At 44.7% G+C, this 22,997-nt stretch overlaps 1 protein-coding gene across 1 annotated transcript in view; it reads left to right on the forward strand.

Moving 5' to 3' along the window:
* The window catches only part of SLC16A2 (solute carrier family 16 member 2), a 476,700-nt gene that overhangs the window by 268,258 nt on the left and 185,445 nt on the right, over window positions 1-22,997 (forward strand). The window contains exon 2 of the mRNA XM_078688838.1: window positions 14,876-15,020. Within this exon, the coding sequence (XP_078544964.1) occupies window positions 14,876-15,020 (145 nt within the window). The remainder of the gene's footprint in view (window positions 1-14,875; window positions 15,021-22,997) is intronic.

A 22,997-nucleotide genomic window follows, 5' to 3' on the forward strand; every position in this document is an offset into this window, starting at 1 on the left:
AAAACACAGTTCATGGCTTGTTAAGAAACCACAAAACCTGAGAAGATATCTCATGGGCTGGCATGAATTAATTAGCGAGCCTTTCCTAGAGGAATACTCTGGGACTCGTTCCTGGTGAAGAAGCTATGATTTGAAATAAGCCAGTCAAGTACTTCTGGATAAGAGCTGACAGTCCTAGGTGTAATTAACAATTGATTCTAGGATCTAAAGTTTCATGGATTCATCTGGTGAAGACCAAGTGTTCTGATCAGCTATAATGAAGGTTGGGTGGAATAACTGAATCTAATATAACATTAACAATACATTTAATGATAAGAAAATCTGGCCAAAAAAATGCCAACCCCCAAAAAATATATAGGTAATAGTGACGTTATAGTTGGGTATGGTAATGAGATTTAAGCTTGTGTTAAAAAAGACTGGGAATTCACTGAAAAAAAGAAAGGTTAAACAGATGTTATAGTTAGGCATTGAAATAATCCAAAAACACTGAAATTCACGAATTATATAGTTCAATGAGCTAACGTGCACATCCTCATTGTAGTGCAATGCGTATGACCTCACATATTACATTGCTCATGACGTTAAATGGCATCATTGATGACATCACAGATGACAACTCAAATGACATTATTGAGTTAGCTCAGGGAATTGTAACTGGTGAGTTTCAGAATCTTTTGGTGTTGAACTTGATTGATTAGTAGTGGGGAGTCATTTGCCAACAGTTCAGAATGGACACATTCATGCTGCTTGTATTTTAGCACCTTGTGCACTAAACAGTCAAGTAACTGAGTGAGGAAACTGCAGCGTGTCTGTAAGGGCGTGGGACTGTCGAGAGAGCCTGATATTTTTATTGGAAGTGATAACTAACTCTAGCAACCTGCTCGAGAGAACATTTAGCAAATTCTTTCTGCCTATGGTGAACCTTCTGATAGCTTTCTGTAGGTTACTTTTGTTCAAGACCTCTGCTAGGGTGTGATGGCTGGTGAACAGACCTCACCTCAGCCATTTATGCTCATTTAAAAATGGTATTTACTTTCCCTCCAGTGCAGCCCCTGGGAACCTGGAGCTGGCCTGACATGATGGCAGTCCCTATGCATTTACTATTATGAGTGAAATGTAAATGTAAATTAACTACAGACGTACAGGATTGCACCTTTCTGATCAAAGATGCAATTGTGTTTTAGGTTGGAAAGTGTGTGGGTTTTCTCCTCATTGCCAACACTTTTTCCTGTGCTTACCGCGTCTAGCCGAACATGGCAAATAGGTGTAATGGTCGTACTTATGCCTTTGTGGGCCTTGTTGGTCTCTTTGGCTCCACTGGATGTGTCCTCAGTGCCTACAGCTATGGTAGCTGCAGCTCTCCAAGGGAGCTCTCCAACCTGCTGTAGGGGTTGCTTGTGCTGCCTGTAGTGCCTCCCAACTGGAAAGGTTCTGCGTACACAGGAAAAGTTAGCCACAACATATTGACTCCCTCTTTGGTAATAGTTGTACAAAAGGATCTTTCCATAAACAGGCTGGAGTTACTCTCCTCAGAGGTGTATTTCTTGGTTTAAAACAAGTTCCCCAAAATGGTCCTTCAGTGGTGGAAGGAGTGCACCCTCTTAAGTTTCCTTAGGAGGGAGCAAAAGATTCCAACACTACACAGTTTCCCACATCCTCGCATTGCTGAGTTCTTATGTTTGTACCTCACACCATACTGACACTGTAAGAAATGTCTTAGAATCTCTAAGACGAAGTCTGCATGCTAGTGCACCTGACATCAAGTGCCTCTAAAATGCACAACTGCAACCCTTGGGTGGCTTCCCTGGTAGGAATATCTTTTAATGTGCTGCTTATGTGTTCTGATGAAGCATGTCTGATACATTTCACCAGAAGAGGCTGTGGCCCAAAGAAGTGAGGATTGAGGTGACAGAGGAGAAACCATGGAGAGCTGTCAAGGGTTGCAGGTAGTGAATAGAGGAGTGGAAGAGAGTAGTAATGCAAGAAAGAAAACACCATGAGGTATTAGCATTGAGAGTAATTAGGAGAGTATTACTCAGCAGAGACTTGTTGCTGACAGTTTACGAGAGTGTTCCTGGCATGGTTGGTGCGTCATAATAATACCTTTGCTACTTCACTCAACTATACTCCCCTAAATTAAAGACTGAACAATTTGTTCCCTGAATCACAGACAATAACAGGTATCTGAATTCTTGTACATTATTTTCTTATTTGTCTCAAATTAAGTATTGTGTGGACAGGTACTAATTACTGTCCATATTAAGTCAGAAAGAGACAGTACAAAAAACAGACCGACATGCACTTACAAATATACCACAACCTAATACTTTGAGTCGGCTAATAATACACTGGTAAGCTAGAAAAAGATGGTGTCACAAAAAAACAATTCAAATAGATAATGCAAATCACAGCGTAATTCTCCTGGCATGACATTTAACCCATGAGTCAATAAATTCAATTTGCTTCACATATAGAGTGGTACAAGTTGCCAGACAGCTTTTGGAAGCTTACAGTGCATTTGGTGTAGGTTTACACATTTTGGGAAATTTTAAGAAAGAATCTAGGGGCCATATAATGCTCAAGGCGCATTTTCACTGTTTGCACCCAATGCACCTTTTAAAAGGTGCGCTGGGTGCAAACAATGAAAATACACCCTAATCCCATACCCTGGGGTCCGTGCATTCCTGTGAAACAGGGAGCGGCTGCTTTAAAGCCACTCTGTGTTTTCACTGTGCAGGCGTCCCCCTTCTGCACTTGGTAGGGGAATTAGAGACACCCTTCCCTCCCTCCAGAGGGCTGCTCTCTTGGGGCACACTAACAGTGCAACACCTTTTAAATGGCACACTGTCAGTGCGCCTCCTGAGGGTTTCTTTTTTCCCGTGCCCGCGTCTGTAATAGGGCACGGACACAGAGGCAAAGGGATTCCCTCATTTGCATGGGGCACCACCCTATGCAAATGGGGAATGCCCCCTGAACGTAGCGCTGACGCTTCATTTGCTTCAGCGCTTTCATTTTTACGAGCGTCTGCAGCCCCTTCTGTAATACCAAAGTACCCCGAGGCAGCGCAAAGCGGGCGCACATGCCCGTTGCGCCGCCGGGGCACTCTCTGTAATATGGGCCGAGTACTTTTGTGAACCTGTAACATTTGCAACCTTCCAAGAGGCCCACACTATGCCTTTATACCTGCATAAATGTAAAAGGTGTACATTTGCACGTGCATGACTAGTAGGTGCATTTACAAAGGCTCATGCTCTTTGCCTCCATGGAGAAAACTTTTTCCCATTAAGGATAAAACCATTACTTGACAACCTCACTAATGATGGTAGCACTCTCCATCCCTTTTCTATATGTGGAATTACACCTTCCCTTAAAATAAATGAAAGGGGCACATGCATCAAGGTAAGGAAATGCGATTCCCTAATAGCGATTTACCCAGACTTGTACCCTGAGGGCAACCCCAACACATCTCTTCATTTATTTCTTTATTTCATTCTGCATTCCCGTGATTTTCTCACATTCTAGCCGGGTTCCCGCAAACAAACACATCTGCTCACCTAAGACGCACCTTCCCCAAGAATATTGCTCTGGGGGAATGTCAAGCAACCAAGTGTTAGTGTTACCCCCAGCGACACAGGTGACCCCACCCCACCCACTGTGCCAATCTACGTGCCCCCCCATTTTACTTCGATGCCCGAGTATCTTTTGTGTGCTCTATCGGCCTAGCTCCGGACACGCCCCTCAATGGCGCAGCGGGGGTACCATGGGTCTTTACGTTGGCATGTAAAATGGTCTTCCAAGTTCCGATTAAGGTGGGGGATACAGCCACAATGGGGTGCAGGGGGGGGGGCCCTCCCGACTTTAGGGCCTGGTACCACGGAACATGCTGCCCTTTCGATAGTATTCCCCGGCCTATTGTCCCTTTGGGCCTACTTCATACAGTGCTGTCGCCTGCCACTCCTCCCATAGCCCTCTCCCGTTTACCTCGTTGGCTCAGACTTGCTCCCATGGGGAGTGTCCTCACTGCACTGTCCGGGGTCCCACCCTTCTCCCACAACAGAAAAAAACATGGATTTGGCCCTTCCTGCTGTTCCGCTAGTGCCGTCTACTCTGACTCGAGGCGCTGACATCAAGGTCGCGCTCGCTTCCGCGCTGAGGGGGAGGGACTGACAGGAAGCAGCAGGCTGGCTGAACAGCCCAGCAACTTAGAAATGGCCAAGCCCTACATGGCTTCACAATAAGGCATGACAGTGATTGGTCATACACCATGTTAGTGCCACTCACGCGCGGCGAACAATGCTCGGTACTGAGGAGAGGCCTGGCAAACGTGTGCATCTCAGTCAATCCAGACGCTGCTCTAGCAGTGCCTGGATTGGCTTGATCAGGGATATTCGCCGTTCATTAGGAGACCGGGGTCTGCGGCATGAAAAAACCATCCTAATGTGCAGCCTAATGCGCATGTTCGGGCAGATCGGAAAAATTATCAGCCAAAAACGAACATGCGCACTCTTGCTGTGCGCTAGACCACCCTTGCGATCAGCGTGATGTCAGTCATCATGATGCTTACTTCACTGACCCTGCTGCCCTGCTCCCTTCAGAGCCGCTGACTCCTGACTGCCTCTTGCCTGGCACGGTGGCCGGCCAGCCGGCCTTGATTAATTTCAAAGTAAGTTGTTAGTGACGACGTGCGACTTGTGAATGTGTCCTCAATATATCAGTGAGGCAACGCCCCAGCACCCTAATGAACGCACCGTCACTGCCAAAATCATAACTTTGTGGGCACCCCCACACCTTTCCTATGACTTTTCCATCCAGTTTGCACAACTTGGTGACAGAAAAACTGGTGTAAGTGTGTACATTTGGTGTGAAATACACCAAAACAACGTTAGGTTTGCAAGCCTAGGGAAAAGTGACACTAGCACTGGAAAAAATATTTCTAGGTAAAAAATAGCACAAAATATATCTTCAAATACAGACAACCAGAAAGAGTAAGCGTAAGGCAGTAGCAGTACTAGGAAACCTATGATGAGTATAGATTTCTAAAAAAAAATCCCAAAATTTGAAAATTGCAAATCAAATGAGAAGACCTGCATTCCACAGCGTTCCACTTTTGTATTCGCTGTGAATGAGGATCCATGAAACTGCTCTGACACTGTGAATGTCCTCTTTGTACGAGAGCAGGGCTGCACTAATTCAGTGCTTAAGTATAGTCTGACCCCTGAGATGACCAGACATATGCTCGGTATCCCCTCCCTTGTTCAACCTTTTGTCTTGATAATCAATGGATTCAAGTGTAAATGCAGCTTTATCAATTGTTTCCTCTACACACAATTAGGGCCGTGTAAGGATGCATGTATGCGGTATTTCAATAGGAGCACTGTGTAGGGTGAAAGAGAAGCCTCAAGTAAATGAGTATTAGGAGAGGTAGCTGGTTTGGACAGGGGATGCATTGTGATGTAGTGTTCTTTAAAGAAGTTCTTCTTCGACTCTTTCCTAAATTGGAGCAGTGTTGGGGCGGTCCTGGTGGATACGGGATGTTGTTCCAGATCCCGGGTGCATAGAGAGAAAAGGACCGCTGTCCTGTTTTTTCTTTTTTTTCACTTCTTAGTCTTCAGTCTGATGGAGTCCTGGCTGCGCGTGTGCATAGAACCACCAGAGATAGTGAACTTGTCTGCAAGATAAAGGCTGGTGCTGGTCGTGATTGTTTTTTAAATAATTCAGATGGTTTTGAAAACATTGCGGGTCAGCAAGCGGCGCCAATGGAGTTGCATCAGGTTGGCAGTGATGTCCTTCTACTAGCTTCACTGTATATTCTAATTATCTATGTCTTTGTGCTCAAGAGCTGCCATTTTATCTTTCACGCTAGCAGATGTGTTCATGTATAAGCTATGTATAGTTGTTTCACCTATATCTTTGTGTATTACATCTTGTTGTCTACATTTGACTTGTAAAGCGCTCTGATACTCGCAAGGGTCTTGTTCGTGCTATATAAAACCCTCAAAATAAATAAATAACTAAATAAAAATCTTCAGAGTTATAATGTATTACACTATTAGATAGACAAAGTATTGGAATGTTTAGTAGCCTGTGGCTTTTGTTACTTACACTACTGCTCTATCCACCACAGCAACAAGATACTTATACTTCTGATTGCCAGCATTTCATAAGTAATGCCAGTTCTCCATTTCTATTATCTCTGTTAACGGCGTGGATGCCACTGTGGCATATTACTACAGCGGTGACCTATCTGTAGTGCGTAGGAGGGCACAAGTGACTGCAGCCGAACATTAAAGTGGCCACTATGTTTTATTAAAAGTGAAAATGTCAACTAAGCACATTCTGATCTCAGGTAGCAAGTAGATGGCTTAAAACGCACACCTCGCCATGATGCTAGCTACCCATGTTCAACTGATGCTGATTGCCATCAGGTTGTAGAGTTTGCATCTTGCCTTCATCACTGTTTCTCTTTTGCTCCCAGCTGTTGCTGTTTATGACTGGTATGTTTTGTTAGACATCTGTAAAAATCTGTAAGAAGCTATACAAATCTAATCTCTCAGAATTGGCAGATTTCCCATAGAGCCATAAAATGGCACAACAAGGAAACATCAGCATGGGTAGAAACTTAGGGCTAGAGAACCTGCTGTAGCTTGTCGTGAAGCTGGCAAGGGCAGATGGCTAAGTGGTATTTCCTCTTCTCCCTTCATATCAAGTCCCAAATGTTCAGTCTGGATTCCTCCCAGCGGTTCACAGTGGTCAAGGAGTACCTTGTGGCTCTCCTTCTACCAGAATGTGTTGATAAAACCCCCTGGAAAGTGGCAAATGAAGGGCGGGCGCTCTGCCCCTGGTCAGAAACCTTGAGGTTGTGATAAAGCCGGCGAGCAGAAGTGGAACATCGACTGTCTTGAGCTGACGGCCATTTCTGATCTTAAACCTCATCTTTTCTGTCCTTCGGAGCACAAGGGGCATGGTCAGTACTCCTGTTTTCTGTAAGTGAAAGGTACACGCACAACCCTCTGTAGTGAGCCCGTGGAGCTGTGAGGACAGGCTCTGGTTGATGGGTTCTGCCTCTGAGTGATGGCTTTTGGCCACAAGTGACTGCAGTGGCCTGGAAAGTGGTCCTTTAGGTTTGCACATTTAGAAATGGCTTCTTCGGTCCCTCACTAGAAAATAGACTATGAAAGGATAGATTCTTGCAATAGTAACACTGCCGAGGAGTTCCTGTCCCTCCACGTGAGACCTTTCCACAATTAGTGGAACAAGCATCATACAATGTATTTTGAGTCTACTTTTTATAATCTCACTACAAACGTCTTGATATTTTACTGAGAGGAAGGGGGCAGACTGTCAGCTTGCTGGGGCATGTTATAGCCTTTCTAGGACTATCCATAGAGAATTTAATCCTGGGAGGGATCTGGTGGGGAGTTTGTTTTTAGTTAGCCACATGGCAAACAATATTGTCATGGGGATTATGAGTTTTCAGCAAAATATGTATGATGGAAATGAAAAGACAAATCTAATTTAACAAAAGGTATTAAGAACACCGGGAATGGCCAAAGAATTCATCTTAAATGAGGAATAACATCAAGATACTTAAAAAGGTAGGTAAGGACCAACCTACCTTTACAAAACCTCCCCTCCATTTACACAGTCTATTCTCTACATTGCACCCAGAACAAAACAGTGCAGCAAATCACCTGTGAGGGTCTCAAGGCACTGGAGCTCTATGAGTACAGAACACCCACTCTTACAAATAAAGGTATATCATAATATAATATATCACTGCATGTAATCGTAGCAGAATCGGTTTTAGTAGTATTTGTTTCTTTTGGAACTCTGGTTTCTGGATCACTGCTGTGGTGTGGGTGCCCTCATGGAGTCTATCCCATTCTAATGGCCTTGGTAAAATAGTTTTGAGCTGTAACCTTCAGTGCGTGACTTTTAAAAAAGGTAAGCTGTTTTGGTCAACTAGGACAAACAACTCTTAGCAGGTTGGGTGTGAAAACATGCACAGATGTGTACATGAGCTGACCTGTTATCACACTCAGCCTGGCATCTGCACACAGATAGATCTGTGACTGATAGGGCCCAGAATACATTTGTTTGATTAGATTAGAGACCAAAAGGGACTAAGCTATTCTGTTTTGGGAATAGTGTAACGTGTGTAATGTACCACTGTACACTGTGGGACTGATTACAAGGTACATGGCACTGGGGTAATCGTAAAATCACACAAGTATTAGCCAATTATCAGTACAACCCCATACAATTGGAACTTGCTGTGTGGAACAGATTTTTTCGGTTTAAAAATAGGGGTGGGCGGAACTGGCAGAGTTTCCTCCCACGGAATTCTTCAGAGAAATATAAAAACTCAGCAAGATTCCGCAGAGTACTGTCAACCAGTGAAAAATATGTATTTTTCGCTGCAATACAGTGCCAGTAGCGCGAGCAGGACTGAAAAATCAGGGTGAGTGGCCCCATGCGGTGCACAAGAGCAGGCAGCCATTCGAGTTGATTCTGCTGCCACGGCAAATCTACTCAAGAAGCAACCCTCTGACCACCACCGCACCCAACCTCTTGCGTTAGGAAATGGTGCTCGGGGATGCCAACTCTCGCTCATGCTTGCATTTCTGGAGCGTCATGTGAAAAAATTCCACCATGAGGCGATTGGCTAAATTCTGCCAGAACTCCGCTTTACACGAGTAACACAGAGTCGCCAAGTTTTGCCAATTCCACGGGCAGAATCAAATATTCTGCCCTCCCAATTGAAAAACCACTTTGAATTTCTAATTCCATGGGGTTTTAACACATATATTTAGCACATTGTCAAATGTATTTGGAAGCCTCTAGGTGGGGTGGTGGGAAAGGGAGGGGGGTGGAGTTTATGGAAGCGAATTAGAAAGTATTTCTGGTGGGTTAAAATAGACTGGGATAGAGGCCTAGCTGCTTTGCAGGGAAAGCCTCGTGATTTTTCTGGTTAGAATTGACAGCCGTATACTGGAGCATAATTCACCAACACCCAGAATAAAGCCAGTGTGGAAATACCCACCCATTCTTAATTAGGCAGGGTACAATTCAATGCTGTCTCAGAATTGGAGGCTATATAGGTAAATTATGAGTTTTGCTGTAACTCCAGATTGTCCTATAACACAAAGGTTCAAACGTCTACGTTCTGCTTTGTATATACATTCTCAGGCCCAGAATACATATATCAGGTCTCCTTTGAGAAATATATGAATTCCTTAAAATACTTCATAGTTTGTCATATTTCTTAAAGAAAGACCTTAATAAGATCTGTTCTTTGAGTAGCCTGGCTGTTTCAGTGATTTACTCTGGTGCACCATCTGGCAGATCAAAGACCCCCAGGAAACAATGGGAAAGTTCAAAGAAGATTAAGCATGTTTTTCTGAACAAAGGGGATGGAGCCAGAATCTCTATAACCATCACCCTGACCTTACTTGCAAATCCATGGCTCAAAAATAAGAGGGTCCAGACATTTGTTTCTGCTTCCCAGCAGTGGGCCCCTTTGAAATGTCTGGGAGGGAACACACAGATTTGGGTGAGTGGGGTCTGGCCCATAGGGAGATGTGCTTCTGTTCTGGATTGATCTGCCATTTGCAGTCCAAACCAGAATGCATCACAGTGATGGGACAGACTATTGGTTGGTTCCTGTTGTGGCATTACTATGTTGAGTGAGTGCCTCACCAATCACAGGAAACTCCACTTCACTTTTAAAATCCCTCCACAGAGACAATAGGCTGAGAAGGAACCTGAACGAACCGAGGAAGGACTAGCACCACTGATGAACTATTGTCAGCAGTCTGGGGACTCTTGGTTTGCATTCTTGAAACTGTGGACCATTTAAAGGCTACCAGTTTCCTTCCCAGAGCCATGAAAGGGTGGACTTGCTGGAGACCATGAAAAGAGGGGATCCACAGAACTTCTGTTGGAATGGTCCTGGTTTAGGTACAGTTGAACTTGTCCCTCCCCACAGTTTTAGCTTCACCACTCGTTGTTTCTGAATTTGTTTTTGTTGGCATTGGGAGTATGACCACTTTTCCTCTGCTAACCAGAGCCTAAGTGTGTGTGCTCTCTCCCTAAATATTGTAAATTGGCTTATACCTGATCGGCACATTTAATTTATTTATAAGCAACTAGTATATGGTACTACATGTACATAGAGCCTGTAAATTAAATGCTACTCATTTGCCTGCTGCACTCAGTGTGCCACCCACTAAAATAAAAGAATTATTGGCATTTCGTATAAGACAATAAACAATAACACAACATTTCAGTACATTATTTTGTTATCGGGAAAGCCGGCCCTCCATGGATACAAAGCATACTACACATAATTGGAATGCTTCCACTTCACCGTAAATAGAGTACGGACCAGTGGTTGTCTCCTGCAACTCATGACACGCAGGTCACAAACAATGCATTACAGCCATAATTACGTTTAGCCCCAACCCCTTGCACCATACAGGCCGAGGTCCAGTCCCCAGTGTTTATTATGCCATGGGTCATCTGCAGCTGCGGAACCTAGCCAACTAGTGAATGGACTCCAGATGTCCTTTGGGCAGGATTGCGTCGAAAATAGCACTTTAAATATATCTCAGGCCTGCCATTTGTAGTTTGTAGTGCAGTTTTAAACTGACAATTCGATCTAGCAAAATAAACCTTTTGCCAGGTCTAAACACTCATTTTTAATACATTAAAAGTCACCCCAAAGTAGGCCTTAAACAGCCCATAGGTTAGGTTGTGTTGCATTTAAAAAGTAGGACGTGTTTCTAAGTTTTGCATGTCCTGGTAGTGAAAAACTCCTAAAGTCGTTTTTCACTACTGTAAGGCCTACCTCTCCCATAGGGTAACATTGGGTTACATTATTACATTTAATAAGTGCTAACATTTGAGTAGGAACAGGTAGAAATTTAATAATTGTGCTCAAATGAATTGTAATTTCAAATCCTCTTTAATGATAAGGTTGTATTTTTAGTTATAATTCTGAAAATGACAATTTTAGAAAGCGGTACAAAAGGTGGTAGTGATGGACGGAGCATCTGAACCAATCAAACACTCACACCCAGTCAAAAGATCTGGGTTTAATCCATCACCGTTCTTTAGCCCACTCTGCCACCCCAGTTCAGACATGGCCATATGCAAATCAGTCTGACCCTGTGCCTCATGGGAACAGTCCTGCCCGAACTGCCAAGCCATGCCTTCCCTGGACCGGAAACAAGCTTCCTAGGACCGGTTTCTGGCATTTCAGCCGTCTTCAGCCAGGCTTGCTTGAATCCAGTGGCAAAGTGAGCAAGGAACTCACGTCTGAGCATACCCTGCCAACTTATGGCGAACAAAGCGACACAAAAGGGGGTGGTGATGGACGGAGCATCTGAACCAATCAAACACTCACACCCAGTCAAAAGATCTGGGTTTAATCCATCACCGTTCTTTAGCCCACTCTGCCACCCCAGTTCAGACATGGCCATATGCAAATCAGTCTGACCCAAACGATCATTTGGTTCCTCAATCATTTCCAATGCTGACGACACTCAAACTGTGGTGCCTATCACCAGTAGCATTGATGAGGTGGAGCATCGTTTCAACAATATGTCATCAATTGGATGAGCAGTCAGTCCCTCAAGCTAAAACTCAGAAAAAACTGACGAACTCCTCTTGAGTAAAAGCACCTCATTTTGGAACCATCCCTAGTGGCCACAGGTTTTGGGCCGCTTTCCCAAACTAGTACCCAGAGTCAGAAATATTGGGGTAATCTGTGACTCCAAACTCTCTATTATTGACCAGACTAAAAAACAAGCTTATCTCTTTTTTTTTACATGTTAAAAACCTTAATGAAAATGTTGCCTTACATTACCTTTGAACTACATAAAACAGTTATTATCTCCTTGGTCCTGTCGAGATTAGACTTCTGTAATGCCCTTTATCTGGGCATGCAGCAGAGCTCTCTAAAGAAACTTCAGAGGTTGCAGAATACAGTGGCACACCTTGGCACGTGGAGAAGTCTGGCTCAATGGTTAGAGCGGCAGACCCTGATGAAGAGGTCTGGCCCGGGACCAGGGTTCAATTCCTGCCTTGGCGGGTCTTGGGCTCAATTTCCTGGGACCTGATAATTCTCGCCTCGTGGCCTATTCTAATCATGAGTTCCACTCTGCAACTCTGGGCAATACCTTGCTTAATCTCCACAACAGCCCCAACAGCGCTGGGATGTTTGGCTTCACCTTGGGGGTGCCCAGGAGTGGGCATTTCACAGGGAAAAGCCAGGAAGGGTTCCACAGCGGTATGCGTACAGCGCCAAGACACCTCAGGGTATAAGTGCGCTATACAAGTACAAATTCATTTCATTTCATGTCATTCATTTCATTCATTTTATTCATTTCATTTCATTTCATTTCTCAACAACATTCCGAAGTTCGAATCAGTCTCTAATGCACTAGTGGAGCTTCATTGGCTCCCAGTAAAAAAGAGAGTAGCCTTTAAAGCACTGAGCACAGTGCACAAAGCTCTCCACTATACAGGGTTAGATTATCTAAAGAGAATTTTCTGATGGTATACTCCAAGAAGATGTCTGCGATCGGCAGCTTCTAAAGCAGTGCGATTGTACCCAAAATCCACGAGGTATCCCAGGAGCGTTGTCTACTCCACTTGCCAGCTTTGGAACCATCTGCTGTGGCATCTTCGATGCCAACCAAATCTGACGATCTTTAGAAAACACAATAAAACTTGGCTCTTCTTGCTCCCTCTATAGTTTTCTGATTTTTGCTATTCACAATACAGTATCTCCTAGACGATAGCAGCCATTCGTCGTGCTTTATAAAATATAAAATAACTTGTTGGATAGGTAATCAGTTTCTTGGCTCACTTGAAGTGTTTAGTGTGACAAAGCAACACTGGGATATAAAGTTGCACAATTAGAGGACTGGGAGAAGTGGAGCATACATTTTTACATTTTCATTGTACAAGTTCAGTTGAGTTATTCATACCACAAGTATGCTGCCTGCCACAAACTGCGACAACAAGGTGATGCATTGAATGCCTGAATAAATCTCAGCCACTGGCAATTGCTCACGCCTCATTCCGGTGTATTGTTTATCACTCACCATGCCACACTAAACAAAGGCCCACCTTAAGCAACCGTGCTCATCATGAGAACTGTCTGTCCTAAACTTCCAGGTGAAGCCCCCTCCAGAAAGGACTACAAGCAACCCCAGACTTGTTAGTAGAGTCTAGCTTGAGTTCTATGGCACAGTGAGCACAGGACCCATGTCTGGACATACCCGCCACTCTTAGGACATCACCTGCAACAAGAGGTGATGGGTGAAATGCTTGAATCATTCTCAGTCGAACTTCCGGGTGAGGCTCTCTTCAGAAGCTGTTTTGTTTTGTTTTCTTCACTACAATACCCTAAGAGAGACAGGTATGCTCAGATGTAGGTTCTGTGCTCACTGTGCCTCTGGAACCAAGCTACACTCGACTGATAAGCCCCCCAATCAGGGTGAAACAGGCTCAGGTGACTTGTGTTCTAGTTCAGGGTGGCATAGTGAGCAAAAAAATTATGGAGTGGAATGTGGCCCAAGTAATTACCAGTGGTTGAGATTAATTGAAGCATTCCATCCATTGTTGTTGTTTTTTTTACTTCAGGCCGTCACAAACAGCACAGCCCTTCTCAAGCAGCCATGGATTATGTAATTTCTCATGTGCCTTCATTTAGATAAATATTTTCTCTTATTGTAATATTATGTAATGGATATTATATTCTGTATGCCTCGGCCCAGAGGTCTATATTTGGCTGTTGTTAGTGCTCAGATCTTTTTGCGTAGAACTTTATACACAAGACATAAGTGTTGGAAGCTAACGCATGAATGATGTGGGTAGGGCCATAGTATTAAGGGAAGTACTTGGGTAGGCAAATATTTTCTGAAAAGGGTAGTCTTAGGCTTTTGTTTGTATTGTTGGATGGTTGGTGCCTTCTCTGGGTCAAGGGTATGTCATTCCAGAGTCTGGAGGGTTCTGGATAAAGCTTCCCTGGTTGGCATTTCCTATTTCACTTTTTTGTGTTCAAATATTTTATTGTATTTGAAAGAGGGGGTATAACATTGATGACATACTGTGATACATAAATGCCAGAGGAGATACATAGTACATGTTAATATAGTAAATATCACATAACAGTAGACGTACCTGAATATCTGTGAAGAGAATAATCGAGGGGTGAAGCGAGACTTTCCTAAGAATGCTACAGGGAAGATGTTCCAGAGTTCGGTTGCTTTGAAATATTCAGGTGAGCACTTCAGTATAAAATGCAAAGGCTTTAAAGGCAATGTGGCATTTGCAGTCTGATGTCAATTGTGTATTACAATATAGTAGTCATGACAATACATGCTGTGCTCTCCAAACCAAGATATACCAGTAAGGGAGAAGAGAAGAGGAGGTGGTGAGGAGACAGATGGGAAGAGGGAGGGGAGGAATTGGTGTGATGGGATATCTGCTTCATTTACATCATATTCCATCCTAAGGAGAAGTCCTTAAAGGATGTTGAGCCACTAAACCTTGAGCACTTAGGTTCATGCATTCATCCAAGGACCGCCAAAGAGTGCTAGCACTTGGAGGTGCCGACTGTTTGCACTCAAGGAGTGTATGAGCCGCTCGGAGGTAAGACACCCAAGCCCACCAAGTATGGCATGATAAGTACTGAAATTCCTATTGCACTTTTTGAATCCCCAGTGTGGCGTTGTGGTGTCAATACTGACTGTTGTGAAGAGAGTCTCAATTATGTGGTTTTGTGTTGAGTAGACTCTTGTGCTGAACTATCTCCACCATTTGTGTACATTAGAGTTCTTAAACCTCCTTCCCTCTCTTACAGCATGGGTCGGCGCCCTGGCCATGGGCATGATTTTCTTCTGCTCCCCCATCGTCAGCATATTCACCGACAGGATTGGCTGTCGCTTGACGTCATCTTGCGGCGCCGCAGTGGCTTTCATTGGACTTCTTTCCAGTTCCTTCACCAAGTAAGGCGGAAGTGCTCTCTCAGTCGTGAATTAGCATCATGACTTTACAGATGTTGCGTGTTGCTCTCAACGCCTTTGCTGTTTGCGCGCTCTTTCTTACTCAGTGGCCCCCGCCATTGACTCACTGCTGGACTCGTGCATGGAGGCGTGCACTGCACCCCTTCACCTTTGTCTCACTTCTGTTTTATTACTATTGATTTGTGACCACCATATTATGGATGTACGTTGTTTCAACGCATGCTTTTACCACGCATGCTTTTACAACACAGGTTTTTCAACGCAAGTCGTTACAACGACTTGCGTTGGGGGGTGCTGGATAGTGAATAGTTTAATTTACTATTCCAACTCCAGTCCCCATGGATAGTAGGGAAGGTGTTGGATAGTAAATGAAACTATTACCTATCCTAGAGCGCCCCCCAGCGCAATTCGGTGTAATGACTTGCGTTGAAAAACCTGCGTTGTAAAGGGACTGCGTGGTAAAAGTTGCGTCGTAAAGGATGTTTCCCCCAGATTATAGGCTCCAGTTCCAGCAGGGCTGACTCAACCTTTCATCTTTCTGAGACTGATCATTGAGAACTTATACATTGAATAATGATCTCTGTCATTTATTCCATAGCGCTTGATATAAGAGATGTGGTAGTAAGCGCTATGCAACAGGCAACTTCTTACTGTATATTCCATTGTTGATCGTTTAAATTAAAGTAGGACGCACATGTGATTATTTCCTGCAGGGCAAGTCTTAATGTGTTTCTTTTAGTTATGCTTATCATTTTTCAGATGCATGTTTTATCTTAAGTATGATTTATCTTGTTATGTAAAAAAAGGTGAAATGCTCACTAGTTCTCCACAAGTCACAGGGGCCACCAGACCTTTTCGTGCCTTAATTCCAGTCGCCCAAAACACCAAGGACAGAGGCAATGAGAGAGATTCACAAGCATTTCCAGAGAGACAAATTGACCTGCTCTTGTGCAAATTACCGCGCGCTTGTGAATGTCCGCATTTGTTTCTAATTTACTGAGCACTGGCAAATTCATAATCTGTACAAGTGTGGGGTGCATAGGGACCTTTCAACATATTTAAGCAGGTCGAGTGAATTATCTGTGAAAGTGTGCATTTACTCATTTGTTTTACTCTCTGTTTTTATGACCACAATGTGGACACTAGGCCAACACATACCATTTACGTATTGGGATGCACATGATTCACACCTATAAAAAATGCGCCTTATACTTTGTGAATCTTCCCACGCAGCAGGGTTTTGGTGTGAACATTTTCTGTCATTTTTCCAAGTTCATTGTTATTTTTCAGACACTTGTCTGCACAGGCTGGTGACATTTTCATGCACTGAGCCCGGGGGATCTTACTCGGTGTCTGAACAAATGTTCAAAGAGATAAAAATGCAGAGACCTGACGTGGAGATGGTGGGTGCAGAACAAAATTTAACTCAGGGCCTGAATTAGATTTGGACGTAAGGATTTGTGTGCGTCAGTGGTTAATTTGAGCCAGTGGTTGCCGATAGGCGCCACCGGCGCTTATATTATCCCCACCAGGACATTTACCCCGTCCTGCGGGTATAAGCCTGGTGATCAGTCCCAGCTGGAGGGTGTCTGCCCTGTCCTCAATGTGGCCCTGAAAGGCATAAGTAGCTGTGAAGCCTTGAAGATAGGCTAAGGTGATGCCACCCCACCATTCACCAGCACGCACCAGGTATCGCACATCATTAAAGCAATACTCCCATCGATTTCGATGCAGGACATTGCATTTTATTTGAGATTCTTAACCCCTGAGCACACAAATGATCCATTCTGAGTGGAGGACCCGGTTCACCGAAATCTCCTCCAGTAAGGTCTTCTAGCTCCCCATCATCCAGACCGGGAGCATCATCGCTATGGGTCAGTGTCTCGAGGTGGCTGTCGCTTGGCTGGACAGTGTCAAAATAATATCTGTCTTTGGGCTGAAAGAAAGTGGCATCCATGCTACATCTGCTGCCTGATATTTCTCTCCTATTAGCAGTAGTTGCTGCTGCGCGGGCGGAGTGGTGGGGGATACTGGGAGTTGGACGGGATGACGGACAAAAAAAGTAAGGGGAAAAAAAACATACCTGAAGCACGCTCGCCGCTCTTCTGCTCTGAGTCCGACTCCTCTCTGCAGCACAGGCTTTCAGGCTCCCCTGCGGCCAATCCTGAGGCTGCTCTCATTTTTGAAAGCAGCACCCTGATTCGCCTGAGCAGTGTGAATTTGCGTTCTCAGGGAGACTGTGCTTTGCTGTCTCCAAACCCGAGATAGCACAGTGCGTATGTTGGTTTGGCTGGCCTGAGATGGCTGGCCAAAATGACTTGCGCACTGACAACAGTGCCCAACACTCCTCCTCAGTGCCTGTCATCCCCTGACCCCGCCCCCAAGAGTAGAACTTGAAAAATAAACTGATAATAAACCTGTTTTAATATTGCTTTATTTTTCACCTCCAGCCAGAACGAGGAAACCTGGGGACACAACCAGGCCAGGTGCGCAAAGTCCTCTCCGGGTGCCAAGCAACACGCGCATCTGTCACTGTCTGTCAGGCCCATCCTATGTAGTGATGTGGGGGTGCGATAGAGTCTGTGCATATATTTAAAATGGATGAGCCGCTGGCGGTAGTTGGGGGAGAGGTGCTTAATTTGGTTACAACAATACTGCCATTGCTCGATGGGTCGGCCCCACCCATGCAATACGGGCACGTTCAGTGTTTGAGGAACTGATGAGAATAAAGTTAATATTCAATAACAATCTTCAGAGGAGAGAGCGAAGGCATTTGTCAGACTCCTGTCTCAATAAGGATTTTTATTTTTCTGTTTCTTTAGCTATTTCTGTACCATATCATGTTATGACCCCCATTTGACCATGTAAAGTACATATTAAAGTGTCTCTGTGTCCCTAAATTGATAGCATAATGCTTCTTTGGGATCCTAAAGTTTTCATTTGCAATGCAGGCAAAATCACACGTGGAAAAGTGCAAAATTTTCCATGCAAAATTGGACTCTTATCTGCAAAGTAAGGACTAGTGTTATTTTCCATGCACGGATGTAACTTACAAGAATAGAAAACCTGAATATACACTCCGACTGCAAGTCTTTGTAATGACATTGTGAAGGCTGCTGTGCAGAATTTGGCCTTGCAGTAGGCACAATATCTTCTAAACATTCAGATGTGTGAACCCTCTGAGCTACTAATACACTGCATCATACTCTGAGACAGATAAACTTGCCAAGCAAAGTTTCAGAAAGGTTCATTTTACAAAACATGTTTTTCCGACAGTGACCTGATCCATTTTCTTATCCCTAAAGAAGGCCAGCAACTAATGCCTTAAAGGCGAAATGGGTTGGTGCATTTGTTCGTGTAAGAGATTCTGTTTAAACTCAGTCTAACCTTGACTCACAGATATATCCTATTAAAGAAAACTACTTCGAAAGACAGTGGGCCTGCTGGGAGGCAGCCCCTGGAGCAATACTGGCTTGTGTAGGACCTCCCACTGGCCATTTCTGGCTATAGAGTCTGACATTTCAGCGGTGGGGCTCTCATCATTGGCTCAGCATTGGCTCACGGTAGAAAAATCATTGGCTCAGCATTGGCTCACGGTAGAAAAAAGAATTCAGTTCAAATCAGCTTGCCTAGCCTACAAGACACTATACGGTTCTGGGTCACGTTTTCTAAACAACAAACTAAAACCCTATGAACCAATCAGGACGCTAAGATCCAGTAGTGCCAAGCTCCTCATAACACCAAAATTCAAACAATTGAGGTGGGGGGGGGGGGGGGGGGGGAGAAGTTTCATAGGCAACACTGCTAAAACCTGGAACAAACTTCCGGTCGAACTGAAAAACAGCCCCTCACTGTGGTGCTTCCGAAAGAACCTAAAAACCTGGCTTTTCTCAGCTTAGCCTAGGGGGTACCAATTTCACTGTCAGGCAGCTCAATTCAGTGACAGCGCCAAGATACCCTCGGGCATTTGTGCGCTCTACAAATCACAAAATCAAATCAAATCAAATCATCATTTTCTTGAGAGGTGCCACCGTGGCAGCAGCATGACAGCATCTTATAGCATGTGTGCGCTCACTCGGGATGTACAGACAGGTGGTGGCTATTGGGCATTTATGTGATTGTAAAGAATTGATTCTTTACTGGTAATATTAATTCCACAGAGTTCGCCCTTCCTCCCTCCACTAGGGAAGCAGTGAGCTGACCCACTCTGTCGTTTCACAAACCAGCAATCTAAGTCCCTCCTCAGAGAAGACAAGAAGCCCTGGAGGCTCCAGACGCGAAGAACTGGAATGAGGATGCGATGACTTCCTGCTGCAAAGATGACTGGTAGCTAACCACAACGGGCCTGATTCACAAAAGTAATCTGAGACAAAATCCTAACTTTTTGACTTTCCGTATTCACAAAAGTCATCTGGGAGTAGTAATGTTAGGATTCTGTCTTAAGACCAAATCTTAAGTTTAACTTAAGTCAGGATTTTGTCTTAAAACCAAAACTTAAGACAAACAAGACAAAATCCTAACTTTACTACTCCTAAATGCCTTTTGTGAATACCGAAAGTCGTAAAGTTAGGATTTTGCCTCAGATTACTTTTGTGAATCGGGCCCATCATTACTGCATCTCATCCATCTTCCTCGTCCTGGCCCTTTGACATTGAGAATATGGCCAGGTAGTAGACCCACCAATGACTGGCGCTGAGACATTGATTGCCATGCATCTAGGCTTATTCAGAAAGAAATAAGATGTAATAACACATTCTAGCTTCAAACAACAATTAATTTGAGTCTTGTCCTGAAATCTACACTATGTGAACTCCCTGCCCCCAAAGTGAAAAGCTTGTAAAGCTGTGAGGTGAGGGCCAGGTTGCAGCATTACATATTGACACCCCTCTGAAATACACAGATGAACCCGCCTTCTCTGTGGTAGATTAGGGTTACCGTTGCTGTCGATTGATTTGGGCTCCTCTGGCACAAACTGAAAGTATCCCTTGGAGGAACAAAGGAAAGACAACTCCCGCAGTCCATTTGCCATCTTTGGCCCCATTTATATTCCTATCGCCTGTTAATACATCTTGAGAAAAACTATGAAGGTTAGAAATGGGCTTTGTGTCTGCCTACCAATGAGGCCTCGGTTAGCCTTTGATTCAATGCGATTTCCATCTCCTAAACGCATTACTCTTCTGCACTCATTCAAAGCCATGTACTTTCAGACCTAAAATAATGGGTGCCTTGAACTCTGCCTCTTTTCATTTTCCAGAACAATATAGGCGAGTGTGGTCTCCAGTAAAACCTCTTGCTGTGCTGTGATGGACATAGCTCTCTGACTCTACACTCCACCCAGCCTACACACCAACCCCAAGCTCCTTGTGGCTTATTGCATTTCTTTGGACAATTGTGCACTGGTGCTTAATTTGAGGGGGTGGTTGCAGGTGGGGCCCACCAGGCCTCCTTTTTGAGGAACAGCCCTTATTGTTCCTTATCGGACTTTGATCCAGAGCAGGAGAGAGAAAAACACAAAATGGGGAAGGAAAGAGGAAGAGAAAAGGCAGAAAAACTGATAAAGGAAGATACCAGGGATGAACAAGAACCTACAAGAGGGAAGTAAAGAGGCAGGGAGTATCTGCTGGTGGATTAAAGTGACATGAGTTGGGATCATGACTACGTAGCCTTGGTATTGAGCACCCTAAACTTCAAAGGTACCTGCCGCGTGCACCAACAGGCCACCCTTCTCCTTGAATCATTCACTGCCTTTCTCCTCTTCCTGCCTTCTGTGAAAGCCAATCAGATCCCCCAAAAAACAATGCTGAAAAATCTATAAACAGCAGTACTTGTCAAAATGAGATAAACGAATGAACCAGCACAATCTACCTCAGCAGCCGTGCCGTAATTGCACGTCTGTTGTTGACCCTAATTCTTGCCCAACCCCATAGCAGCACATACTCTCATAAAGAGACTACAGTGTGTGTTTAAAACACAGGGGCCACAAGTTAAATTGCCTCTCTGGTGTCAGAGTTCCATTTGAAGCAGTGTTGTCCAATCCCTGGGCCGCTTGTGGCGTATGCTCCACCCCTTTGCTGAACGTCACTGCCACGCAATGTATATCTTAAAGCCAGGGAGAGTGCAAAGTGGGGAATACTAAATGGTCAAATATTGAGATATAGAGGTAGGTACTCTCACAACTGACTGCAGTGTTCAGTTAAATCAAAGGAATCACAAGTTTATTTGTTTAGTTTTTTTGTTTCAAATCTGTTTAATTGAAAATACAAATCAAAACAATACAACAATCAAGATATCATGAAAAGGAAGAAAGTAGAGGAAGGAAAGGAAAGAAAAAGAAGACCAATGAATCAAGGAAAGGAAGGGCTGCATCATTAATAACTCCGGAATAGCAGCAAATGAAAACGCAGGGGACAAAGCAATGGCGCATTACAAATCTGTCAAACATGGATGGACAGTACTCTGGGAGATAAAGAAAAAAGAAAAAAAGGGTATCCAACATGTGCGGAGGGGCTAGATAGTGATGGGACCCGCTAGGAGAAAGGAGCTACGTGAAATGTAAGCGGGGAGAGTGTAGTGACACACAGCAAGAAATAGAGCCCCTGTGAATGAAGAGACCCAGTGTGAAGAAGGGTCCAGGGGGAGTCATATAAACCCACAGGGCCAGCAACCATGCAGAAGGGAGATTAAGCATGTTTAGTTTTTTATGAAGTATATGTCCACCCATGGGTATTGTGGCGCTGAGGGAGCCTCAGACTACTTAAGGCACCAAGACCATCATGCCAAACAGTGGCGGTTCCTCCGCTATGGCGGTAGAGCATCGGCCCACTGCTTTCAATCAGTGCAGGAAGCAAAAACATAAAATTATTATAACTTTCAGTTATTATCATTTTATGTTTGCGCCGCCGGCGGGCGGGTGGGCGGGGCTGCTCTGCTTTCTGAGCAGGGCAGTGGAGGAGTGGTTTGACCACTCCTAAGTCCTTAATGACTGTTTGGTCGGCTCTCTCGGGCCCCTCCCCCCCCAAACCAGTTATGCGCACTTTCCCCGTTCTCATGCAGACTGCATTACAGCATGCATGGAAAACATGCCCACCCCTCCAGCCCCTTGCTGAGTGGTGTGTTACGTCGCTCAAACCAATCACAAGGCTGCATTGCAGCGTTGTGATTGGTCAGGGGAGCCTGTGTGCCGAGTGCTTGCTGTTCCTGGAAGATGAGAGCAGGAGCAGAGACGCGGGACCCAGCCGGTAGGTAAGTGTTTTTTTTAATTGTTAACTGCGCGCCTCTCTGGCCCTTCACGCCTGTCTATTCCCCCTTCTTGCCCGGTCCGACTCCCACGAGCCATGCCGGCCGCCCCTGGCAACAATCTGTGTACATGCAGCTCGCTTAGAAGAAGCAGAGTGAGTAGTGCAGGAGGACAGAACTGTTTTTATCCCCTGAGTATTTAGGGGAGAGGCTGCTCACAGTCCCCCAGTGCTCCCTATTTGCCCATATTTTGGACATTGGGAGCAGGCCAGCCGCAGAATTCTACCTTTGTGGGCCTGTAATGTTAAATAGTGCCAGCAGAGGGAGCCTTCTGATTGACTGACCAATTACTTACCAACATTCTACTCTGAGTGCTAATGGCTGTTAAAGCCCCACTTCTCTAACGACGAGATCCTATAACTAGTGTGATAGCCTTTAACTTCTTCCATGCTCATGATGGCTCCCGGCCGTCATGAGTCACAGTGGGCATGTGCTGATCACGGCCAGGAGCCGTCATGACCACGCCCGCGATCGGAATGTTCAGCACTGCGGCGGAATTTGCGCCGCAGTGATGAGGTTATCAACTGGTATATCCCGAGGCAGAAAGGCTATAATGCTACTAGAACATTCCACCTGCTGAAGGTGGAATTGTTTAAAATAATGTCATCAAGGCCCTTTCTGATGAGCTGCGGCATGAGCTTTATTCCATCAGGGCGCTTTCTG

The sequence above is a fragment of the Lissotriton helveticus genome, chromosome 4_1 (assembly GCF_964261635.1).
Source record: "Lissotriton helveticus chromosome 4_1, aLisHel1.1, whole genome shotgun sequence".
Taxonomy (NCBI): Eukaryota; Metazoa; Chordata; class Amphibia; order Caudata; family Salamandridae; genus Lissotriton; species Lissotriton helveticus.